This window comes from Crocuta crocuta, unplaced genomic scaffold, assembly GCF_008692635.1.
Source record: "Crocuta crocuta isolate KB4526 unplaced genomic scaffold, BGI_CrCroc_1.0 scaffold541, whole genome shotgun sequence".
In the NCBI taxonomy this organism is placed as follows: Eukaryota; Metazoa; Chordata; class Mammalia; order Carnivora; family Hyaenidae; genus Crocuta; species Crocuta crocuta.
This window is the reverse complement of record NW_027531901.1, coordinates 932,086-956,030: the sequence shown is the minus strand read 5'-3', so window position 1 is coordinate 956,030 and position 23,945 is coordinate 932,086. Positions and strand designations below refer to the sequence as shown.

Here is a 23,945-nt window from a genome sequence, read left to right as displayed (position 1 = left end):
CACACAGAGCGCCGCTCTCCACCCGGCGCCACCACTGGAGTAAGGCAAGGTGAGCTGACGGCCCCCCTGCGCCCCGAGGCACGCGGGCCTCTTCGCGGGTGCAGGGAGATGGGGCCCGTGCGGAAGCTGACGAACGGAGCTCTTTGCAGGGATGCTGGCCGCTGGCTGCGGGGCGAAGGGGAGTGACGGCGGGCAGAACGTAAAGAGAGAGCTGGGCAGGCCCCAGCCGGGAGGTCTGTCGCTGGGCTCTTTGGCAGCAGTGGGTCGAGGCCAACAGAAGCAACAGAGGCGCGTGTGTGGCATCTCCGCGGGCCGCCGCCTCCGGGGCTGTGCTCTAGCTGATGCTGAGCTGGGCAAATCCTATTAGTTTACCGTCATCAGGAATATCCGAGCCTTCGACACCAGATGCCTGAGAAGCAAACAAAATAGGAAGCTGTGGCTACTTGTAAACAAAACCACAGGTAGCAACGAAAGCTGCTGTAAGGACTGCGGGAAGGAAGCCAGTGGGGCCGGGTCCCCGGGACACAGACAGGAGGCAGATCAAGGGTGTTTTCCGGAAAAGGTGGAGGCTGGGTATAAAGCTAGAGTCAGACTACCTAATACTCTCTGGACAGGAGCCGAGGGCCTGGGGTAGGAGGCTTCCTGGGAGGGAGAAAAGAAGGGGGGCCACTCGAAGGAGACATCGGGGGCACCCGGTGGCTCAGCAGGTTAGGCATCCAACTATTGGTTTTGGTTCATGTGNTCCCCGGGACACAGACAGGAGGCAGATCAAGGGTGTTTTCCGGAAAAGGTGGAGGCTGGGTATAAAGCTAGAGTCAGACTACCTAATACTCTCTGGACAGGAGCCGAGGGCCTGGGGTAGGAGGCTTCCTGGGAGGGAGAAAAGAAGGGGGGCCACTCGAAGGAGACATCGGGGGCACCCGGTGGCTCAGCAGGTTAGGCATCCAACTATTGGTTTTAGTTCATGTGTCATGAGTTTGAGCCCCACATCGGGCTCTGCGCTGACAGCCCAGAGCTTGCTCGGGATCTCGCTCTCCTTCTCTCTCTGCCCCGCCCCGCCTGAGCTCTCGCTCTGTCAAAAACTAAACGAACATTTAAAAAAAAAAAAAGGGAGACGTGGGCCAAGGGCCTCAGGAAGGCTAAATGAATACAATCCATCAGACCTAATATTCTCATCACTCAGGGAACATGGAAAGCGGCTCTGCAGAGGCTGCGGGGTAATGGAGTTTACTAAAAAGGGAGGGATGAATACCAGTTTGAAAGTGACAGATCGATTTGACTGAGGCTCTTCCACAATTTTCTGCAAATTCGCTGCCACTGTAATCACACAAACAGAAAGTCATGAGGAGCTAAGTAAATCCACTTCCCACCGTATTTTAAACACTTTAGATGGTAGCTCAGAATCTTCTATGTTCAACCGAGATGGAAGCAGAAAGATAAATCACTCCCCAAACAAAAGTTATCTGTGAAACTTAACTCTACGTAGCACACATACATCTTGAATCACGGTCAAGTTGACTTTGTTGAAGATGCTGTATTAACTGGACAAAACACACAGGTGGAAGAGGTGGGAACTGCCTGCTGGGCCAGAAAGCCCCAGACCGGGAGCTGGCCGGCCCCGGCCTGCAGCCTATGTCTAGTCCGCCGTGGGCTGGGGCCGGTGTAGAGGGGACGAACAGGGACAGGGCGTGGGCCACAAACCCAAACTATTTACCATCTGGTCCTTTACAGAAAAACATGCTGATTGGCCCTAGACAATGGTCTTTCCCTTCAATAACATGTACACGTGGCCGGACTGTGCCTTTTCCCACTTCCTGCTTATTCTAGGAATAAACCTCGACTGCCTTTTGCTTACCTCCTAGCTCTGGAAGGGTAGAGTTTCCCCCTCCAAAAGAGACTAGATATGGCTAAGCTTACTTTCACTTGTGACTTACGTCATCAATTCTGCTCCCGTCTCCCAGAAACCTAAGTGCGCTCTCACTCCCTACCACTGGAAGTCACACCCTCAGAAATGACATTTTTTTTCTCTGTGAGGAACTGTCCCCAGGACCGGTTGTTTCAGCAACGCCACGACCATTCCAAGACCCGTGAGGCCCGCTCAGTGAGTCGAACCTGGTCTTTTGGGTCTTAGACACACAGACGGAGACGCAGGGGCCCAGGCGGAGCAGCAAGCACTTACCTATGACCAGATCCCTTCCATCCACCAGGCCGGCAGAAATGAGCTCCTGCGAGACGCCCTCCGCTGTATCTGCAAGGACAGAGAAGACGGTGACCCCTCCCTGTGGCACTGCCAGGCCCCGGCTGGCCGCTGAGTCCCCGAACCAAGGAGGGTGGGCTCTTCCCTCCACGCAAAGGCCTCTCCTACGAGTGGACCCGCCTCACGCGGGAGGTTCTCACAGGCCTAGCTGGAGGGCAGAATCCACAGCAACCAGGTGGCCGCGTGAGCCCAACGTACAGATAACTTTCTAAAGCACGAGTAAGTGAGAAGGCTCCAGGTTCTGGTCAAAGAGCCCCCGACGGTGGTGCTGCAGGGGAAACGCCTGGTGTGAGGCACCGAGCCCATCAGCTCCGAGAGGTGACCGTGGGTGTACAGCCCCTCCAGAGCTAATACACAAAAATGCTTTATTTTCAAGTACATCTTGAAAGAGCAAATTGTAATCTCTTCTCTTTGCAGACCACACCCCAAGGTTTTGGCTAAAGTCATTTTCTTTTTATTCTGGTGGGCTCGCCCTCATATCTAGCTATTTCAGGTGGTACGATCTGATCAACGGGTGTAGCAGAAATGAGAAGACAGGCACAGAGCATCCCTAACTGATCTCACCTCTCACCGCCCAGTGCGATCAGTGCTGCTGAACGCCAGCCCCTCAGAGGCCCGGGAGGACCTTGGCGGAGTGGGAGGGGTGGGCACACATCTGTGCTGACGACCAGTGGCTTTTGTTTTTTTTTTAAGTCTCAAGTTAGTTAATATACAGCGTAGTCTTGGCTTCAGGAGTAGATCCCAGTGATTGCCAGTGAGTTGAATTAGTTCCTTAGAATGTGACTCTTTCTGGTTTTAAACAGTGAAACAGATACACGTCTGCCCGTCTCTACCTGTTCTCTTTCATTCTTAGTTGCTGACGATACCCAGACGGCAGGAAGAACAAGCATGGCACACAGGGCACACGTGCCAGCCTCAGGCCACGTCCCAAATCGGAACCCCGAGTGACAAAAGCAAGAAAGGAACACGCCTCATCCCAGGGAGAAGTTCATGAACAGAAACGACGCGTGCCAGGGCTCAGCCTCAGCCTGGGGAGAGACGAGCCTGGAAGCCTGGTTCCTTCCTTACTGTCACGGAGAAGGACAACCATGGTCAGTGACGAGAGCAAGAAATCCGCACCCGGACTCCAGCTGAGCCTCGTCCCAGCCGTGTGAAGGGCAGCAAGTTACCTCCCCGCTCTCTAACTTCATCTATGCAACGGGGACGATAATCTTTACCTAGGGGGCTATTCTGAGAATGTAATGAGAGAAAACGTTTAGCACAATGCCTGGCCTACAGTACGCTGTAAATTAGAGCTACATTCATTACTGTTTGTATTACACTAGATTTTAAAAATGAGGTTAGTAGCAAATAAGTTGTATTTTAATTTTATTCATATGCTGCCCAAAGCCTTTAAACCAAGAACATTTCCATCATCTTTTAAAAGCAAAATATATCTGGGGCGTCTAGGTGGCTCAGTTGGTTAAGCGTCCGACTTTGGCTCAGGTCAGATCGCACGGTTCGTGGGTTCGAGCCCCGCGTCAGGTTCTGTGCTGACAGCTCAGCACCTGGAGACTGTTTCAGATTCTGCCCCTCCCTCTCTCTCTGCCCCTCCCCCACTCATGCTCTGTCTCCTTGTCTCAAAACTAAACTATAAAAAAAACCCAAAATATATCTGAAGAACAAAAGCTTCATAATACATTTCATTAAATAACAAAATTCGAAGTTATTTTGTTTTCTATGTTTTTGATGCCTCACCTCTCCCAGGAGTAAACTCGAATCGAATATCATTTAGTTCTTTTTTTGAATTCCTATGAAAGAAAACAGAACATGTAAGAGAAATTTCTGAATTTATGCTTACACATGCTGCCGACATATGTGAGGAAAGCTGTGCTTCAATAAGACTTCTTTCTATCCTTGTCCTGTGCTCACACTGCGGGGCTCAGACCCAGCAACTCAGGGTGACCATCTCACAGGCCTACAAGCCTCTTAACATAGGTTCTCCCCTGAGCAATAGCAAAACCTCCTGCTAACAGGGGAAGGCGTTTGAGGGCACGCCTACTGTGAGGGGCACTGAGCAATGTATGCAAGTGCTGTGTCACTGATGCACATCTGAAACCAAGACAGCCGTGTACCTTAATTATACTGGAAAGAAATAAATGTGGGGAAACCCCAAGCACAAAGTAAACAAAACAAAAAAGCCCTCACGCTTTTGAGGAGATTCTGATACGTGTACTCCCATCCGTATTCCTACTAAGATGATCATATAAAATGAAGAGGAAAACAGAAGAGCACAGGAAGGTATAATTAAAGTGATACAGGACGGAAGGGTTAGTATCTAAAATTATATAAAGAACTTCTACAACTTAACACCAAAACCCCCAAATGATCCAATTAAAAAATGAGCAGAAGAGGGGGCCCCTGGGGGGCTCCGTCGGTTGAGCATCCGACTTCGGCTCAGGTCACGATCTCGTGGTCCATGAGTTCAAGCCCCGCATCGGGCTCTGTGCTGACAGCTCAGAGCCTGGAGCTGCTTTGGATTCTGTGTCTCCCTCTCTCTCTGCCCCTCCCTCACTCGCACTCTGTCTCCCTCTCTCTCAGAAATAAACAAACACTAAAAAAAATTTTTTTAATGCACAAATTTGTCACCATTAGTGAGAAACAGTGAAGACAATGTGCACGTCAGTCGCAGGAGCTGCTATGTTCCCTGCAGCACACACTGTGCAGGGCACACAGTCTTACCTAGTTACTCTCAGGCACGAACTGCTAGAAGAGTCACTTTCAAAGAGAAAAAAGTGTGTACAGAGTATTCAGAAAACACACAGGAGCTGCTGACTCACCTTAGTCTGAGCACTAGGCTGATTGGGATCCTGGCCTCCTGGGACCCGGCTCCTGAGGACGGGCCCTGAAAGCATTGAACGGTACAGTCAGTGTCCCCACCGCTAAGCACGGAAGTCCCTAACGGTCTTCAGCGGAGGAAATGCCCACACGGCAGTGGTTTCTTCACCTCCAGCTGAGGCCAGACCAGGCCCCCGCACGCTCCCCCTGCTCTGGGGGGACACGCGCTCCAAGGTCACAGAAAGAGCTAAGTGCCAGCACGGGACAGGCACAGTTAGAAAGATAAATCTCAAACCCATGTGCAATTCCATACACATTTATATTTTATATAATTTATATTTTTGTATTTTTCAGATCCTTGTCTCCTTTTACAAGGGTGAAAAACACTAAGGCTGGGTTTTTCCCTTTAAAAATTCTGTGAGTGTAGGGGCGCCTGGGGGGCTCCATCAACTAAGTGTCTGACTCTTGGTTTAGGTTCAGGTCACGGTCTCATGGTCATGGGTCCAGGCCCCGCGTCGGGCTCTGTGCTGACAGTGTGGAGCCTGCTTGGGATTCTCTCTCCCTCTCTGCCCCTCCCTCACTCATGCGTGCTCTCTCGCTCTCTCTCAAAATAAATAAATAAACAAAAAAAAAAATCTGCCAATGTGTCATTTACAAGGTAGGGTCTAAACTGGCTGTGCTTCAGGAGCCCACCTGGCTTGGGGTTCCAGAACTCTGGGTGGCCAAACTAATCCTCTCTGAAAACTGCAAGTTATTCCTTGCTTACTAAAGAAAATACATTCTCCTGAAGCTGTTTATAAAGTGAACCCAATCTTCTATCAGTTTTCATAAGAAAACTGCATCTTTTCCAATATGATGGGAAGAAATGAAAAGCGTGGCTGGATGGAAAGGTTACAGCAAGTCAGCACCATGACTAACCGGAAGCTCTCACGGCACTGGCCTCCAAAGGGGGACCATCACCGGAGGCCAAAGGGAAAAAAAATATCAGAGGGGCATCTGGGTGGCTTAGTCGGTTAAGCGTCCGACTTTCGCTTAGGTCATGATCTCGCGGTTCGTGGGTTCGGGCCCCGCGTCAGGCTCTGTGCTGACAGCCAGCTCAGAGCCTGGAGCCTGTTTCAGTCTGTGACTCCCCCTCTCTCTGACCCTCCCCTGCTCACGCTGTCTCTCTCTCTCTCTCCTAGAAATAAAAACCTTAAAAAAAAAATTTAAAAAAAAAAAATCAGAACTTCCATTTTTTACCTCTTTCTGTTGAAAATGTTAGGGAACAAAAATGAAGTCTCTACTATGTAATACATGAATAGCCTCTGGAAACCTTACTCTAACATAAGGCATAAGGTCCCGTGTTCTGCACGGTGTCTAGCACTTCTGAGGGAGGTGAGAGAACAACTCAGCGGGGCCTCCATTCCCCCAGCTGCTTTCCGTGTACAAGTATCAACGGTGTGTGTGTGTGTGTGACTGACCACGTGCATTGACAGATGACGTCCCTTCACTTTACTGAAACTGACCCTCACAAAACTGACCAACACCCTAAACGAGAGTCGTGCAAGAAGATCATGGACGGGAGGGAGCAGCGCTAAGCAAGCTCAAGCGAGCGACAAGGCGGGAGGGCCGCCGACAGCCTCGTGTGCAGATGAGCCCCGGCAGCCGCGCAGGGTTACCCGTCTCAGAAAAAGCGGACCAGAAACTACCCCTCACGTTTCTGACGTCTGAACGTTATTCGTGTTATCCATCAGTCACTGATTTTGCTGCTTAAAAACCCGTGTGATCCTCGAAAAACTCTCCTATCTGCATACATTTAATGTGGTCTCCAAATCTACCACGGCAGCAACCTCCCTGCACCGCGCTGCGCCCACGTCCACCTGCTTCGTCACCCCCCTCCGCCCCCCCCCCGACGGCAGGCCGCTCCAGGGCCTCCCCTTACCTGAGCTGGTTTGGGTGGCTCTGCAGGTGGCGGGGGGGAGACGTGAGCGGGCTGTGCGGGCGTGTGCCCGGCAGGCTGAGGTAGGTGAGCAGAAATCTGTTCTGGAACTTGGAGCAAAGTACCCACGGGGTCCACTGTCGGAAAGAGCTGTAACGAAAACACACGGTGCTGCCTGAGCCGAGGGGAAAGCGAGGTGGGTCTACGGGGGGCAGGCAGAGCCTCCCGGGGCGACGTCTCCAAGCAGCTTTCGGGGGTGTCCTGGCACCTCTCTACACCTCAGGAATACATGTTTCAAGTGGAAGGTAAGTATTTCGATGAGGCTTTTTAGTTATCACAATTTTTCTGAGATGTAGCTCATNAAATCTGTTCTGGAACTTGGAGCAAAGTACCCACGGGGTCCACTGTCGGAAAGAGCTGTAACGAAAACACACGGTGCTGCCTGAGCCGAGGGGAAAGCGAGGTGGGTCTACGGGGGGCAGGCAGAGCCTCCCGGGGCGACGTCTCCAAGCAGCTTTCGGGGGTGTCCTGGCACCTCTCTACACCTCAGGAATACATCTGTTTCAAGTGGAAGGTAAGTATTTCGACGAGGCTTTTTAGTTATCACAATTTTTCTGAGATGTAGCTCACATCCCACTAAATTCACCCACTGTACTTTGTACACAAATTGTACACAATTCAGTGATTTTTCAGAAAATTTATACTTGTGCCAACATCACTGTAATCCACCTTTAGAACGTTTCCATCAACTCAGAAAGTTCCCTTGAGCCCATTTCCACCTAGTCCTCCAGCTCCCACACTCAGTCCCAGGGAGCCACTGGCCTACGTTCTGTCCCTCCCGGTCTGCCTTTTCTGGACCTTTCACATGAGCCAAGCGCACGCTCTCTGTTGTGTTTGGCTCATCTCAGCACAGGGTTCTGAGGCTCACCTCGTACGGCCTATGTACCAGCAGTGCACGTTTTCCTCCAGAACAGCATCTCCTTCTATCATGTGTACTTTCAGCTACATCTACCCTATCCTCGTTGCCCAATAAAAGAGCACCTCCAAGATACCATTTAAGTAGCAGCAATTACAGAAGCTACATTTTTCTATGTCTGGGGACCTTCCATTACTTATAAAGAAAGACAATTAACCAACGGTTCATTAACATACCTGAAATGCTCTTCAAGACTGAAAACCAACATAGACATTATATACCTATTTTGCATGTTTGAATTATTTCATAAATTTGAATTAGGTAACTTGGGAAAAAAAGACTGATGTTGACTATAAAAGCAAGGTAAACATATTCCAAATTATAAGCTGATGAAAAAAGGGCACTGCCTAAAATTTAACAGCTGAAAGAGAAAACAAGTAGAAGGGCAACAAGAGAGGTATAAGAGCTGACAGTATATAAACAAAGTCGAGAGACAAAGAAGTAACATTTTGTGTTCATTTAGCTTCTTACAGATGAAATGAAAGTTAACTGGTTCTGGGGCGCCTGGGGGGCTCAGTGGGTTTGGTACCCGACTTCGGCTCAGGTCCTGATCTTCTGGTTCATGAGTTTGAGCCCCGTGTCGGCTCTGTGCTGACAGCTCAGAGCCTGGAGCTGCTTCCGATTCTGTGTCAGCCTCTCTCTCTGACCCTCCCCTGCTCATACTATGTCTCTGCCTCAAAACTAAATAAACATTAAAAAAAAGAATGGGCGCCTGGGTGGCTCAGTCGGTTAAGCGTCCGACTTTGGCTCAGGTCATGATCTCACGGTTCGTGGGTTCGAGCCCCATGTCAGGCTCTGTGCTGTCAGCACTGCTCTCGCTCTCTCTCTCAAAATTAAATAAAGATGAAAACAATTTTTAAAAAATTCTTGTTCTGAATTTTGATGGAAAAAGAGAACTTAAGGTTAGTTTTGAAATTGATGGGGCAACCGGTGGGCCCAGTCGGCAGAGCTGTGTGGTTCTTGACCTTGGGATTGGGAGTTTGAGCCTCATGTTGGGTACAGAGAGTTTTTAAATTTTTACTGTGGGAAACAGTAAGGGGTTGCCTCGGAAAGTTAAAAATAAGAGTCATCATATGCTCTAGCACCTCCCTCTGGGTGAGCCCCAAGTCCCGAAGAATGGAAGGTAAGACCTCGAACAGGTATTTGTGTAGCCGTGTTCACTCTGGAATATTCACAACAGCCCAAAGGTGAAAGCAACCCAAGAAAGGAAGAACAAATATGATCTGTACCTACAACGGAGTATTATTATTTGGCCTTAAAAAGGGAGGGAGGGAGGCAATTCTGACACACATCACGTGGATGAACCCAGAGGGCCTCATGGTAAGTGAAATACGGCAACCTCAGGACCGGCTGTGACCACACTTCCATGAGGTGTATGTGGAATGGTAGCCGCCAGGGGNNTGGGATGGTGGTGATGGCGGCACAACAGGGTGAATGTACCGAATGTCGCTCAGCTGTGCCCATAAAAATGGTGAAGAGGGTAACTTTTGTGTTCTGTCTACTTCACCACAATTCCAAACAGAACAACAAAGAAGTGAGCCCTGAAGTACGAGCACGAGCGCGCGAGAGGCCGTGTGGGAAGGGCAGTGAGGCAAGCGGACAAGGTCGCACAAACAACCCTGGGAGCCTGTAAGATACCCTCTCCGCTCACCTGTGGAGAAACCAAGAATTAGTCTAGATTAGGTTAGAGTAAGTCAGAAATAACGTCAGACTCTTGGAAAACTAGAAGAGAAGTTATTTCTTGCACGCGCTTCACGTCTGTCCCTGGCCAGCAGAGGCTAGGTTGGTATCATCCTTCAGGGATGCAGGCAGGGGCGAGGGGACCAGGGACAACAGAGAGGCTCTTCTTTCCGCTAACGTTTCATTGCCCAAAGCAACTGGCACGGCCACGGGGAACTTCAGGGGGCAGGGAGACGCGGTTCTACCGCGCAGCAAGGAGAGGGCCCCTGAGCCCCGGTGAACCGCAGTTCTGAGGTAAGTTCTGAGGTAACCGGCCTGTTAACATGTGGAAGCACAGTGTTTATTCTCAGTCTTAAACAATACGGTACCATGTAAGCAAATCCTGTACATAACTGTGCACACAAACTGTACACTATGCACACAAATCAAGTGGGAAAATAGTTGCTTTAAGCACAGGGGCAAAACCAAACTGATGTAACGGGTCAAGATGTGTATCGTTAAACCAAGGACCGAGCCTGGAGCGCAGATGCTGCCAAAGGAGGACCGTGTGACAGGACACATCCCTGAAATGACTGTCATCTCTGCGAAATGAACCTAAGGCAGGCCAGCCGCATGGGATTCTGTTCAGCAGGGCTCCCTATCATAATGAGGCAATACCCGAAGACAGCACAATGTATATGACACGAGGAGATGCTGAAGGGGGGGGGGGTAAAACCCAAAAAGGACAGGTAGCATATGACAAATTCCTGGACAGGCTGATGCATAAAGACAACTTTGTACTTCAAGTGGCCCAAGCCAAAAAACTGATTCATAAAGTCATGTAGGAAAGGAAAAGAGAACTTTCTTGGCCTCCAGGCAACCTTTTCATTATATTTTTAACGTTTATGTTTCAGAGAGAGAGTGTGTGTGATTTTGTATGTGTGTGTGTGTGTGTGTGTGTATGTGTGTGCAAGGTAGGGAGGGCAGAGAGGAGACACAGAATCCGAAGCAGGCTCCAGGCTGAGCTGTCAGCACAGAGCCCGATGTGGGGCTCAAACCCACAAACTGTGAGATCATGACCTGAGCCGAAGTCAGATGCTTAATGGACTGAGCCACCCAGGTGCCCCCAGGCCAACTTTTAAAATGAGTGCAACGACACCAACTTACTGCAGAAGTCAGTTCAAACTCAGCATCGATACCTCTGATGAAATCTGACTGCTCTAAATTCTCATTCCCATTTAGGCACATATATATAAAAAAAAAAGTACTTACCATTAAAACCAAACCAAAACAAAAGCACATACACTTTAATGATTCAAAAACCACAACTACTTACCTCAGAATTTGATAATGATTCTTTCACTCGGGGAGACTAAAAGAAATACAAAAAAGGCTTATTAATTCAAAACTTAGGTTACTTCAAACTGCACTGAATGTTGAAATGCAAGTAAACTCCATTTCATTCTGACCCACTAAGTCAGTGGTGACTCCAGGGAAAGTTTTCTGGAAAAAGAAAACATCATGATGCTATTACATTCTTTGTGCAGGGACCCTTTAATACATGAATGTTCTATGGTAGTTTGAGTCCCCAATGTGAGGTTTACAAGCAAACATAGCGGGACGGAGTTCTCAGGCAGTAGGGAGGTCACAGTCTTCAAAGTACGGTTCTATCTACTCATCACGAACGTTATTATGTGCATCATATCATAGACCAAATGCAAGCCTTCTAGCTCATTATCCAACATGCCCTCCCCTCAAAGCAGAGCAATTCGGGGTATGGGCTTGAACTGGAGAAAACTCTTGAGCCCAAACTGAAAATTTTGGCAAATTTATAATCTGCCATTTGAAAATCTAAGCTAAATTTATTTAGTAAACCGTAACAGTTAGTACTGACTCCGGATACAGGTAGTGGAGGATACAAAAAACCAAAACCACAACCAAAAAACAACCTCTTAACATATCTCTAAACAAATATCAATTTATGGTAAATTCTACCAAGCATAAATTTAGACTATGTAAAAGGTCAGCTTAGGGTTTTTTTTTTAAGTTTTCATCACTGTTTCATTAAAGAGAATCAACCCGCAAGTATATGGCCAACCCAAAATGTTTTCTTTTAAACTTTATATTCGGAAATAATTTCAAACTTACAGAAATTTCTGTCAGAATGAGAACAAAGAACACAAGTATACCTTTGACCCAGATTCACCCACCCTTAACTTTTTTTCCTCATCTGCTTTATTGTGTAGATGTTCACTTTCTCTCTTTTTAAATACGTCTACCCAGCCAGGGGCGTGGCTCCTGGGCTCTCCGAGAACTGGCCGCTCAGCACCGAGCACCACCATGCAGTTCCTGACTCAGGGGTACCCTCTTCTCTAACTTCACACGACTGCAGTTACCAACCTCGGTAAATTTCACAATAACGCTAACTGTCGTCAGCTCGTCAGGGCACCTGCCAAGTTGGCCAGGATGCGGTAACGGTTTTCCCCTTTGCAACTAATCAGCAGTCTGTGGAGAAGACACTTCAAGACCCTGAAAAGATTCTGCTCATCACAAATTCCCCCTAGGCCAAAAACCAAGAACAAAATCTCCAGTAGACTTAGCACCCGCTGATGACCCTTGCCTGACCTAGTTTTTATGAGTGCTCCCATGGCTACGCGCTGAGGATTTTGCCCTCCGATACTCCTCTACGCACACCAGTCGGCACTGGCAATTCACTGTGATGAAAACCCATCCCTTTGCTCCACTTATTTATCTACCTAGTCCTTATTGGCATAGACTCATAGATTCCTATTTTATAAATGGCTTACAATTTATTCCTGCACTTAAGGATTTTGATAGTTAAATTCTAATTTGGTCACTGGGAGCTCATTCGATCTGGCCCTTGTATTATTATGACTTTCAGCCGTTTCTCCAAGGTGCCCTTGTTCTTTTAGTACGAAATGGCATTAGAGACCAGGATCTGGGCATAAAGTGTGCCCACTGTTCTTGTCTTCCTGGCTGTCTGCATACCTAGCAGTCCCTGACTAGATGCCAGGTGCTGTGAATTTTCCCTCGTTGCGTGCTGATAATCCTGTATTTCTATGAACCTCCTTGAGCTTTGTTCTGGAATATGGTCAATTACTTGGAAACAGTCTAACCCTTCTGGGTCTGGCTGCGTGAGCCGGTGGTTAGCGCAGGAGCGGTGCTCAGCCTGGGGCTCCACGCTCCGCTACGTAGACGAGCTTCCTGAGCGCTGCTCGGCGTCTGGTGAATTCCCGGCTTCCGCACTCTGGTGCCGGCGCTCTGCGGGGTGTCCCACGCACGGTCCCTCCCGTGGGGACCCCGCGGCAGCGCTCTCCTCGCTGGTGCTCTACTGATTTCATCTGCGTTCGCCTCCCTGGGCTCTTAGCCCTATGTCCCCAACTCAGGAAAACAATCCTCAAGCCATAATGAAGGGGAGAGTCAATCAAATAAAACTGCTCCAGAACTGACAGAGCAGAGAAGGACGTTAAACGTAATTATTATAACTCTACGATAGTTANCAGGAAAACAATCCTCAAGCCATAATGAAGGGGAGAGTCAATCAAATAAAACTGCTCCAGAACTGACATAATTGGAAGAAAGAGCAGAGAAGAACGTTAAACGTAATTATTATAACTCTACGATAGTTCTAACACACAGTATCTTCAAAAAGTTAAGTAGACCATGAAGGTGTAAAAATGAACAAGGATGAAATCAAACTTCTGAAATATTACAATGTCTGTGATATGAAATAGAGTGACTGGGATTAGCACTATAGAAGAAAAGATGAATGAATCTGAAGGCCCACAATAGAAACTGTGCAAAAGGAGACTGAGTAAAAAGAGAATTTTTAAAAAAGAAAATCAGTGAGCTGGCAGACAATTTTAAGCAGCCTAATATGTAGGTTATTGGAGTTTCCAAGGTGCACGAAAGGCAGAAAAAAATATTTGAAAATATAATGGCTANCACTTGTTGGGATGAGCACTGGGTATGATATGGAAACCAACTTGACAATAAACTATTAAAATAAAAAGAATAAGAAAAAATAAGGAAAAAAATAAGCTAAAGAGACAATATGGCTTATCATATAATAGTTTATATAACTTTAAAAAGTCTTTGTAATTATGCTAAACCATAAACCTTAAGATTAAAGAAATAACTTAATGAAAAATAAAAAGTCCAACATTAATATAAACTTTAGTTAAAAAAAAAAAAGAAAATATAATGGCTGAAAATATTTCCAAACTAGATAAAAACCTATATACACCCAGACACATGAAAATAAATATACCCAGGCCTATCATAATCAAATTGCTCAAAAAACCATTCAAAAAAAAAGAAGAAAAAAAAATCTTAAAAGCAGCAAGAGTAAAAAGACGTGTAACTTATAAAAGAACAAGACAAGGGATACCATATTTCTCAAAGGAAACAATGCAAACAAGAATACAGTGAAACAACATCTTCAAAATATTAAAAGAAAAAGCCTATCGTTCTAAAATTCTGTATCTAGCAAAAGTATCTTTTCAAAACAAAGGTGAAACAGAGACATTAGTGGGCAAAAAACCTAAAGAAATCATCACCAGCAGATCCACACTACAAAAAACGTTTAGGGAAGTTCTTCAGCAAAAAAGGAAATGATATAAAGATAGAAATCTGGATCTCTGTAAGAGTCTATTTTGAATATGTGCTGAATTTTGTGAAGTTTTTTGGAACATATAAAAAATAAGAATATGACTCGTCCTCTCTTTAGGCCTATTAATATTACAAGATTTCCTAATACTGAACCATCCTTCACCCTACCCCACCTGCTCATGGCATAGACCTTCAATGTAGTTCAATTTAGTTTTAAAAGACCTTCTTTTCACAAAAGAATTCACAGCATCAAAAATGGCTACAAGAGTAACATGAGAAATACAGAAAGCTACTTAGTCTGAGAACAAAGTGTATTAATTTTTTATGCTGTTTACGTATCAGTGTATTAGATTATAAAATCCTGTAAGTATTTCAGAATGACAAAATTTTAAATAAATTTCTCTTACAGATGGGGAGGGGGTAATAACCAGCTACCGAAGCACTGTAACTTACTTCCCACATACTATGTGTCGGTCAGAGGAAAACTGCATCATCTCTCATCACGTACCCCTCGCTTCCTCCCTGATCACTTCAACAGAACAGTACAGAAGAATACTGATTTAAGGAGGAATCATAGGAAAAAGTAAGGAGAAGGCCTCCTTACACAGTCGCACATTTTAATAAACTCACAATCAGATGTAAACAAATATTTATATCTATTCTCTCCTGAAGAGCTTTCCAAGGTTAGAACGTAATACATTTTTGCCAATTTTCATTAGCAGGGTCTTTACAAACTTAGCTCTGCAAAAAGACTAGGCTTGGAGACTTCCGCTGACGAGATCAACACATCTTTAGTGTGGGCCAGCGAGTCACGAGTGCCATGACAGAGCAGATCTTACACAAGCAGCAGACACGCACCATCCACCCGCCACTCACACCTCAAAACAGTTCCAGGGTCAAAGCTGTGATGAACCTCAGACATTAACAGTTCTCATACATGTTTCTATTCTTAGGTAAGAGTCCCGACAGTCAACTTGCCACATTAACTCTAGGCAAGAGTGATGGAATAAAACCAAAACAAGACCTCTGTCTACACACACACACAGACACACACACACACACACAGACACACACACACACACACAGACACACACACACAGACACACACACACCCTCCAGGATATACCAGCTGAAAAAAGGGACATTCTTCTTCTTCAGGCAGGAGGCTAGCTGACCTCAGGGGAAAAAATTTTGACTGTTGGTCTTTCAAGTTCAATAATCACTTCTGCGATGTCTACCCAGCCGTTTAGCCTATCCAGTGCATTCTCATCTCAGACACAGAAGTCCCCATGTCTAGATTTTGGTCATTTTTATATGCCCTAAATATGTTCAAACACATGTGTCAGTCCACTCTTCCATGTAGAATTAAATGGGCTCCTATTGTTAATAGCTTGTTCAAGGAAATTCTATGGCTCACACTTGTCTTTTTCACGTTTTAGCTGTCACGCTGAACAGAACCAAAGAATACAGCACATCTCAGAGGCTTCAGACAAAAACAGAGAGTTCTAGCTACAGCACAGTTTACTAACACTTACCCTGAGTTGTGAAATGGCCGCTTTCCCTTCCTCACTTTCTTCATCAAATTCATCATCACTCCACTCCCAGCCGCCGTCTTCCGTCTTGTGAAGGCGGCCACTGGAGCCCGGCACTCTCCGAACCTGCACGTTAGGAAGAGACGTGTGGACGCCGGCAGTGCTCGGCGTTCACTACACATCCTCTACGCATCCTGTGCTCCACTCCTGGTCTTTACTCCCACCACTAACTTTCCCTAACACCATTCAGATCCTTCTTACATGAAGTCACAGACCACATCTTATTAATGGTTTTATGTTCTGAGAGGTGTAAAAATTTTTCAGCCCCCAAGTAATCCAAGATAAGGAAGATTCTGCTTTTTTCTTTTTAATTTTAAAAACCACATTTATACCTGCAGTTTCAAGAGTACTATACCTGTGCACGTTTCGTTAAGAAAAACAGCAATTTCCTAACTTTTATCCTCTTACAGGGAATCACTTTCAACTCATTTTAGCTTATTCTTTTTAGGAACTATCTACTGGACTTCACACTATAAAAGATGAGAATTTTAATCCTATTATCAACCCCTCTCACTCTTTTCTCAAGATACATTGTGATTTTTATGAAATCAAAATTCTGTGTTTCCATGGCATGATGAACAATACAGTTAAGCCTTACTGTTGATTACATTTCCTTTTCTCTCCTGTATAGCTTTTATGTTTCCCCCAGAGTTAGTATTTGCTTATTTTTATGTACTTGTCATATTTATGCCCAAATTCTCTGTGTAAATCTCCTCTCACCATATTCATATACGTTATTAAGTACTTATTAGGATCACCTTCCTTAGGAAGACCCTCACCGGAGCCTCCCACCTAGACTGGTTTCACACCAGCTCTAGACTTCAGACCTCCCTCTATCGTGAGCCAGAGGACCGTGTCTCCTGGACCACATGACTTACTTGTTCTCAGTTTAAGCACTTCCTCCGTTATTAGCACATTGACTACGGCCATACATTTCTCAATTTTCTCGATTCCATCCCTACACTTCACTTATAGTTTGCCTGGTAAAAACAAGTCTGGGTCAGTAGAAAACTTTCTATCATCATGTTGCACACAACTACTTCCCGGTGACCCAGCTTCCAGAGGAGCAGTCCCTGACCTTTCTCCCTTCTGCGGAAGCCATAGGATTTTTTTTTTTGGCCTCCAGTATTCTGAGCCAGCATGGCAATGTGTCTTAGTGCTGGTCTATTTCCATTCATTGCACTGGTCATTCCATTCAGAGCTCGGGCTCTTTCGATCTGGAAATTCATGACTATCTCTTGTAGAAATTTTCCTTGAATTGTTTCTTCGGTGACTTCCCTTCTCCAGTTTTTCTTGGTTCTACTTTTCTGGAACTCTTTACTCAAAGACTGAACTTTCTCAGATGATCCTCTAATGTTGTTGCCTTTTTCTCCTGTTCTCTCTCTCTTGGCCATTTGGGGTCTGTTTTCTGGGAAATTTCCTCAGCTGTACCATACAACCTGTGTATTGAATATTTTCATTTCTTCTCTGATGTTTTCAATTTCCAAGAGCTGTTTGTTCATGGATGCATCACCGTCTGCATGCTCCTTTTTTAAAGTAACAGCTATTTAGGGGCGCCTGGGTGGCTCAGCTGGTTAGGCGTCTGACTTTAGCTCAGGCCATGATCTCATGGTTTGTGGGTTCAAGCCCCACATCAGGCTCTGTGCTGACAGGTCGGAACCTGGAGCCTGCTTTGGATTCTGTGTCTCCTTCTCTCTACCTGTCCCCCACTCGTGCTCTCCTTCTCTCTCAAAAATAAACATTAAAAAAACATTTAAAGTAACAGCTTTATTGAGATAATAATTCATATACCATATAATACCATTTAAGGTAAATAATTCAAGTATATTCACTTGACTAAAAATACAGGTAATTTTTAGTATTTTCAGAGCTGTGAAACCATCTCTACAATTAAATCTACATCACTTTCCTCACTCCCCCATGCCGCAAAAACCACCACATAATATTATTATTAGCGGTCACTGCCCACCCCCGTACAATCCTCTCAGTCCTGGACAACCCTGAATCTCCTTTGTCTCTGGACAGTTGCCTATTCTGGACATTTCACATAATCAGGGAATACGTGGTCTTCTATAACCAGCGTCTTATGATTAGCATAACGTTTTAAAGGTTCATCCACGTTATGACATGTATCAGTACTTAATTTCTTTTTGCTGATGCGTAATACTTCGTCGTATGGACACGTGACATTTTATACACCTGTTCACCAGCGGATGGAGACTGAGGCCGTTTCCACATCTCGGTTCTGAGGAACAACGCTGCGGGACATTCCCGCACATCGCTGTGTGCGCGTGTCTCCGACACTCCAGGTGTGCCCAGGAGTGGGACCGCTGGCGCACACGGCAGCCTGGTTTAGTCTTTTGAGAAACTGCCAGACGACCTTCTGCACCACCTCATGTTTTTGTCATTAGCGTGGGAGCGCTCCAGCTTCCCTACATCTTCGACACTCGCTACTGTCCTGTCTTTCCTATTATAGTCAACCCCGTGGGGCTTCGTTGTTTTTGTGTCGTGTGAGGAAAGGGCCCGACTTCCCAATTCACTCTGGTAGCTACAAACAGGGATTTAACAGAGTCTAGAACTAACTCATCAATTGTGTAACATCCCTTTTCATTCTAGTAGACAGCTCACACAGGCATACTGTAGATTAACGATATCTGACGAATAAATGTATCAAAGGATGCTAAAGAAAGGATTGAAAAAAAATGAGTAACACACTATTAACAAAGAATTACTTAACATCTACTTTCAAAATGCAAAAGTAAATGTACTCTAACCAATTTCCTAGGAAACTGGAGTTAAATCCCCATTTACCTTTTTAGCTCTTTCAGAAATAGTTGGTGCTCTCTGCAGTATTTTTTCTTGAAGAAATTCTTTATTCTGCAGAGGAAAAACGAGTTTTCTTCTTAAAATAAGAAGCTTTTATTGAGCCATAGAAATTAACACAGAATATTCACTACAATTAAAATGATACAGGAGTTGTTTTATAAAGAAATTTGAGGGAAGCTTCCATTCTTTTATTCTGAAGCTCCGTTAGTACATTACTACCATGGCTTCACAAATTGAGACAGAGCTTTAGTGTACTGTATGAATATCATCAATGAAGAGCTCGCTTTCCCCTCGGTCCTTTAGGATCAGGGTCCCACACTTCAATTTACAGTTACATCCCACTTACCTGTTATCTTGGGAAATGAGAGGTTTACTAAGTTCAGTAGTAAAACCTTTGAAATGAGAGTTTGGTATTTTTTGCAGACTATATTTACAATGGCAATATTCATTGTTCTTGTTGTAAGTTTAACCTGATGTTTAAATTAGTTTATATGAAAAATACATTTGCCAGTTCTAAAGCATGTGTCTTAATTATCAAAGGCTGCACACATAATGCAGCCAGCAATGATCTGATCTACCATCACTTTTCCAAACATTATCTTAAGATAAAGCAACTTCCGAGTGGTGAATCTAAGTTAGGTAACTGGGGTGGGTCACATGAACATGCAAACTCAAAAGTTAGAATTTCCTACCTTTGCTTTTTGGAAAAATTTGTGCCTTAACAGTTCTGCTGCTGTTGGTCTAAAACCAGAAAAGAACGTTTTAATAGTTAATTCAAGTGTAACTGTAGCTTTCCATCTTCAAAAATGAGAAAATGATTTCTTGAGCAGCAAGATAAATCTCAGTGTTCTCCACTTTCCTTAATGGGCTAAAAAGCAAAAAGCAGGATAAACTCGGTACAAGACATTGAGGAGAAAACTCAAATAGAAATGTTCTGATAATAATTATTGCAGGTTCTTTGCAAAATGCGTTAGTGAAATGTTTCTTTTGGAATCATCATTTCTTAGTGGCTTCCAATATACTTCCTATTATTTTCCCAAGAGTATCATTTCCTGATAATATAGACAATATCTACTTTAACAAGTCACACAAATAAATTTAATCTCACAAAGAGGAAAGGGACCAAATCAAGTACTGTGCTTCTTGCCCTGTGGCTGCTTGTTGGCCTTCACTTATATAAATACATATTCTTAGAAACAGGTCTGATGGGCACCGGGGGGCTCAGTTGGTTATGCGTCTGACTCGATTTCAGCTCAGGCTGTGATCTCACGATTGTGAGACTGAGCCCTGCATCAGTCTCGGCACGGGGCATGGAGCCTACTTACAATTCTCTCTCTCCCTCTCTCTCTGCCCCTCCTCTGCTTGCCCTCTATCTCAACACACACACACACACAATCTCACAGTTGCCTTAAAAAAACCTGATGATTCTAAAAGTAATGCATATATTCCCCCAAACTGAATCTAAATTCAGTTTTTAACTCAACTGTTAAAGAGAAAGACATCATCACTGTAAACTGTAGAAACTTTTAAGTAGTATGATTGAAAATAAAGAATAAACAACACTACGCTTAAGAGACTGGACCTGATTATACCCCACACCCCACTACTATGTAACTCTGAGCAAATCTCTTCTCGAGGTTCTGTATTACCTGGTCAAGCCCCTGAAGGCAGTGGTTCTTAAATATTACCGTGCACTATTCTATCTGGGAGTTTCAAAACAAATCCCGATGCCCAGGCCGTACCCCATACCAATTAAAGCCGAATGGCGGGCGGGGGTTATCAGTAGTTTTTAAAATTCCCAAGGTGATTTTAATGTGCATTCATGCTCGGGATCCAGGGCTTCAAAGCGGATCGAGAAAACGGATGTGACTGTGCCATGCCACCTGCCCGTAGACCCTGCCCCCGCTTTGTTCTCATTCAGACAAGGCTTCCACAAGTTCAACCGTTTGCACCACACTGCTTCTTATGATTCATCCTTTCCTTTTGGGCTCATTTCCTTCTTTCTAAAGTACTATTATATGTATGTACATACATATATATATATATATAATTTTTTAAAAATCCAAGTTAGTTAACATATACTGTAATGATGATTTCAGGAAAAGAATTCAGTGATTCATCACTTACATAGAACACCTAGTGCTCATCCCAACAAGTGCCTCCTTCATGCCCGGCCCCCATTTATCCTTCCCCTCCCACCTCCCCTCCGGCAACCTCAGTTTGTTCTCTGTGTTTAACAGTCTCTTATGGTTTGCCTCCCTCTCCATTTTTATCTTATTTTTGCTTCCCTTCCCCTATGTTCATTGTTTTGTTTCTTAAATTCCACATGAGCGAAATTATATAGCTTTCTCTGACTTCTTTCGCGTAGCATAACACATTCTAGTTCAATCCACATTGTTGCAGATGTCAGGATTTCACTCTTTTTGACTGCCGAATAATAATCTATCATACACACATCCCACATCTTCTTTATCCATCGCTCAGTCGATGGACACGGGGGCTCTTCCCATACTCCGGCTACTGTCGGGAGCGCTGCTAGAAACACTGAGGTGCGTGTGCCCTGAAGAATCAGCACTTTTGTATCCTCTGGACAAATACCCAGTAGTGCAATTGCTGGGTCGTAGGGGAGTTCTATTTTTAATTTTTTGTGGAACCTCCACACTGTTTTCCAGAGGCTGCACCAGTGTGTATTCCGACCAGCCGTGCAAAAGAGTTCCTCCTCCTCCGCATCCTCACCAACATCTGTCGTTGCCTGAGTTGTTAACGTTAGCCATTCTGACGGTATCTCAGTGTGGTTTTGATTTGTATTTCCTTCATTATGAATAATATTGATAAAGTACAATTTATATAAATTGTTTAAGTGATAAAACATGATTGGAAATTTCTGTCTGAAAAAAATCTTAATTTCATGCTTATTCTTGAGTAAGAGTTTGACTAGGCGGAGAATTCTGGGTTAACAGTTATTTTCTCTCAGCATTATTCCAGTATACCCTGGCCTCGATTGATTATTACTGGGAAAGTGGCTATCAGTCTACCCACTATTCCTCAGTAGGTAATCTGCCCCCTCAGCCTGCATTTAACATTCTCTTTGCCTCTGTCTTTCATGATTTGTGTACAAATGGGAAAAGGCAAAATGCTGCTTGGAATTGGGGGGGATGGTTCTTTAATCTAAGGCTATAGGTATTTCACCAAGTCTACAAAGTTCTCAGCCATTATTTCTTTGACTATTGCTTCTCCCGTTCTCTCTAACCTCTGAGGGAAAGTCTTTATGTATGCGTGCGTGCGTGCGTGTGTGTACGTGTATGTACATGTGCGTGCACGCACGTGCAAACACACACTCATACTGAACCTTCCTATTCTATCCCCTTATGTTCATCATTCTTTTACATTTCCATTTTTTTTTAATCTTTCTGTGTTGCACTCTGAGCCATTTCCTCAACGCAGTGTCGTGTGACTGAGTAAGAGCCGGAACTCTGCAGTCAAACTGCATGGGATTCAATCCTAGCTCCAAAATCCGTTAGCTGTGTGACTCTGGGCAATGTTACTTAACCTCTCTGTGATTCAGTGTCATTCATAAAACAGTGAAGTTAACAGTGTCATCCTCAAGGGATGATATATGCTAAAATGATTTATGTCAAGTGTTTACAACAGTACCTGGTAACTTGATTAGTAGCCAATAAATAATTCTCTTTTAGTGTGTTTTATTGACTGTTCTGTTTAACCAACCCATCTAAATTTTTTTCTTAACTTAGAAGTGTTCTAAACAAGGTATAATTTTGGCTTACAAACTGGAAATAGATGTTCTACAGCCTCTAGATATTTTTCTTTTTTAAAAAACTTTTTTATTTTGAAGTAATTTTAGGCTTACAGAAGAGATGCAAAGACACTACAGAGTTCCTACATACGCATCACCAGCTTCCCCTAATGCGAACATCTTATATAACCATGGTGTAATTATCAAGATGTCAACCCAACTAAAAACATTAACACTCCTATACTATTATAGACTTTATTTTTTTTAACATTTACATTTATTTATTTTTGAGAGAGAGCCCGTGCCCACACACTGGGGAGGGGCAGAGAGAGAGAGAGAGAGAGACAGAATCTGAAGCAGGCTCCAGGCTCCGAGCTGTCCACACAGAGCCCGACATGGAGCTCAAAACCACAAACCATGAGATCACGACCTGAGCTGGAGTCAGACAACTTAACTAATGGGGCCACCCAGGCACCCCACTTACAGCCTTTAACATATTAATATTGGTGTAACACTATAAACTGTAGACTTTATTCAGATTTCCCCAGGTTTGCATAACGTCCTTTTCTGTTCCACAAGCTAATTCAGGACACCATGTTTCAGTTAGTCTTCATGTCTCCTTAATCTCCTCCAATCTGGGACACTTTCTCAGGCATCCCTTTCCTTACTTGTGAAGAGTGCCGGTCAGGGAGTCTGTAGCATATTCCTCAATTTGGGTGTGTCTGATGTTTTGTCACTACAGACTGAAGTTAAAGATTTGGGGAAGGAACACTTCAGAGGTGATATGCCCTTCACCTTATATCGGGGAGAATATCATAATCTGTATGTCTTCTTCCTGGTGATGTTAGCCTGGATCACTTGTGAAGGAGCTGTCCACCACGTCTGTCCGCTCTAAAGCTACTATTTTTCCTTTTTCATACTCTATTCATCAGAAGCAAGACACGAAGTCTAACCTAGACTCAAGGGACTCCACTAAGTTTTACATTTTTATTACTGTACTTTTCATTTCTAAGCAGCTTCATTTGTTTTGTTTTCTTGGTCATAGTCACATTCTTTTCTTATGGTTTTGATTCCTTCCACTAGGAGTTTAAGTATCTTAAATATCTCTGCATTACCCACGGATCCTGGGGCCCTAATTCTTCTGCCTGCTGTGGCTATGGACTCCAGTTTGCTGTGCAGTATCTTACTGTGCGCCTTATAATTTCGGACTGTGGTCTCTTCAATGGGGCATTACCTGCAGGAATCTCCTGGATCTCGAGTTTGGAACAGTTTGAACAGTATAGTTTTCTAGTAGCTTCTGTCAGAAATAAAACTGGCTTGGCAATATTTTTTTTTTTACTCTCTAATCTTGTGGGTTCCTGGATAATATGGGTAGTATAAATTCAGACTGTCAACCCACACAATGTCCAAGCCAGAGGATTTGATTATTCAAGAGAAATTTTTGCCGTGTTTTGTGATGATGGACACATATTTTGTTTTCCGAACCATCCTTTTACTCAGAAGGCCGGCTTGTG

The 23,945-nt window shown here is 44.6% G+C and overlaps 1 protein-coding gene across 1 annotated transcript in view; it reads right to left on the bottom strand.

The window, feature by feature from the left end:
* Positions 1-6: 6 nt before the first annotated feature.
* OXSR1 (oxidative stress responsive kinase 1) overlaps positions 7-23,945 on the bottom strand; it is a 91,277-nt gene continuing 67,338 nt past the window's right edge. Inside the window, exons 11-20 of the mRNA XM_077774012.1 lie at positions 19,370-19,418; positions 18,663-18,728; positions 15,795-15,917; positions 10,964-10,999; positions 6,996-7,142; positions 5,077-5,141; positions 3,995-4,047; positions 2,180-2,248; positions 1,253-1,317; positions 7-409 (exon numbers count right to left, since the gene is read on the bottom strand). Of these exons, the coding sequence (XP_077630138.1) occupies positions 335-409; positions 1,253-1,317; positions 2,180-2,248; positions 3,995-4,047; positions 5,077-5,141; positions 6,996-7,142; positions 10,964-10,999; positions 15,795-15,917; positions 18,663-18,728; positions 19,370-19,418 (748 nt within the window). The 3' untranslated portion in view covers positions 7-334. The remainder of the gene's footprint in view (positions 410-1,252; positions 1,318-2,179; positions 2,249-3,994; positions 4,048-5,076; positions 5,142-6,995; positions 7,143-10,963; positions 11,000-15,794; positions 15,918-18,662; positions 18,729-19,369; positions 19,419-23,945) is intronic.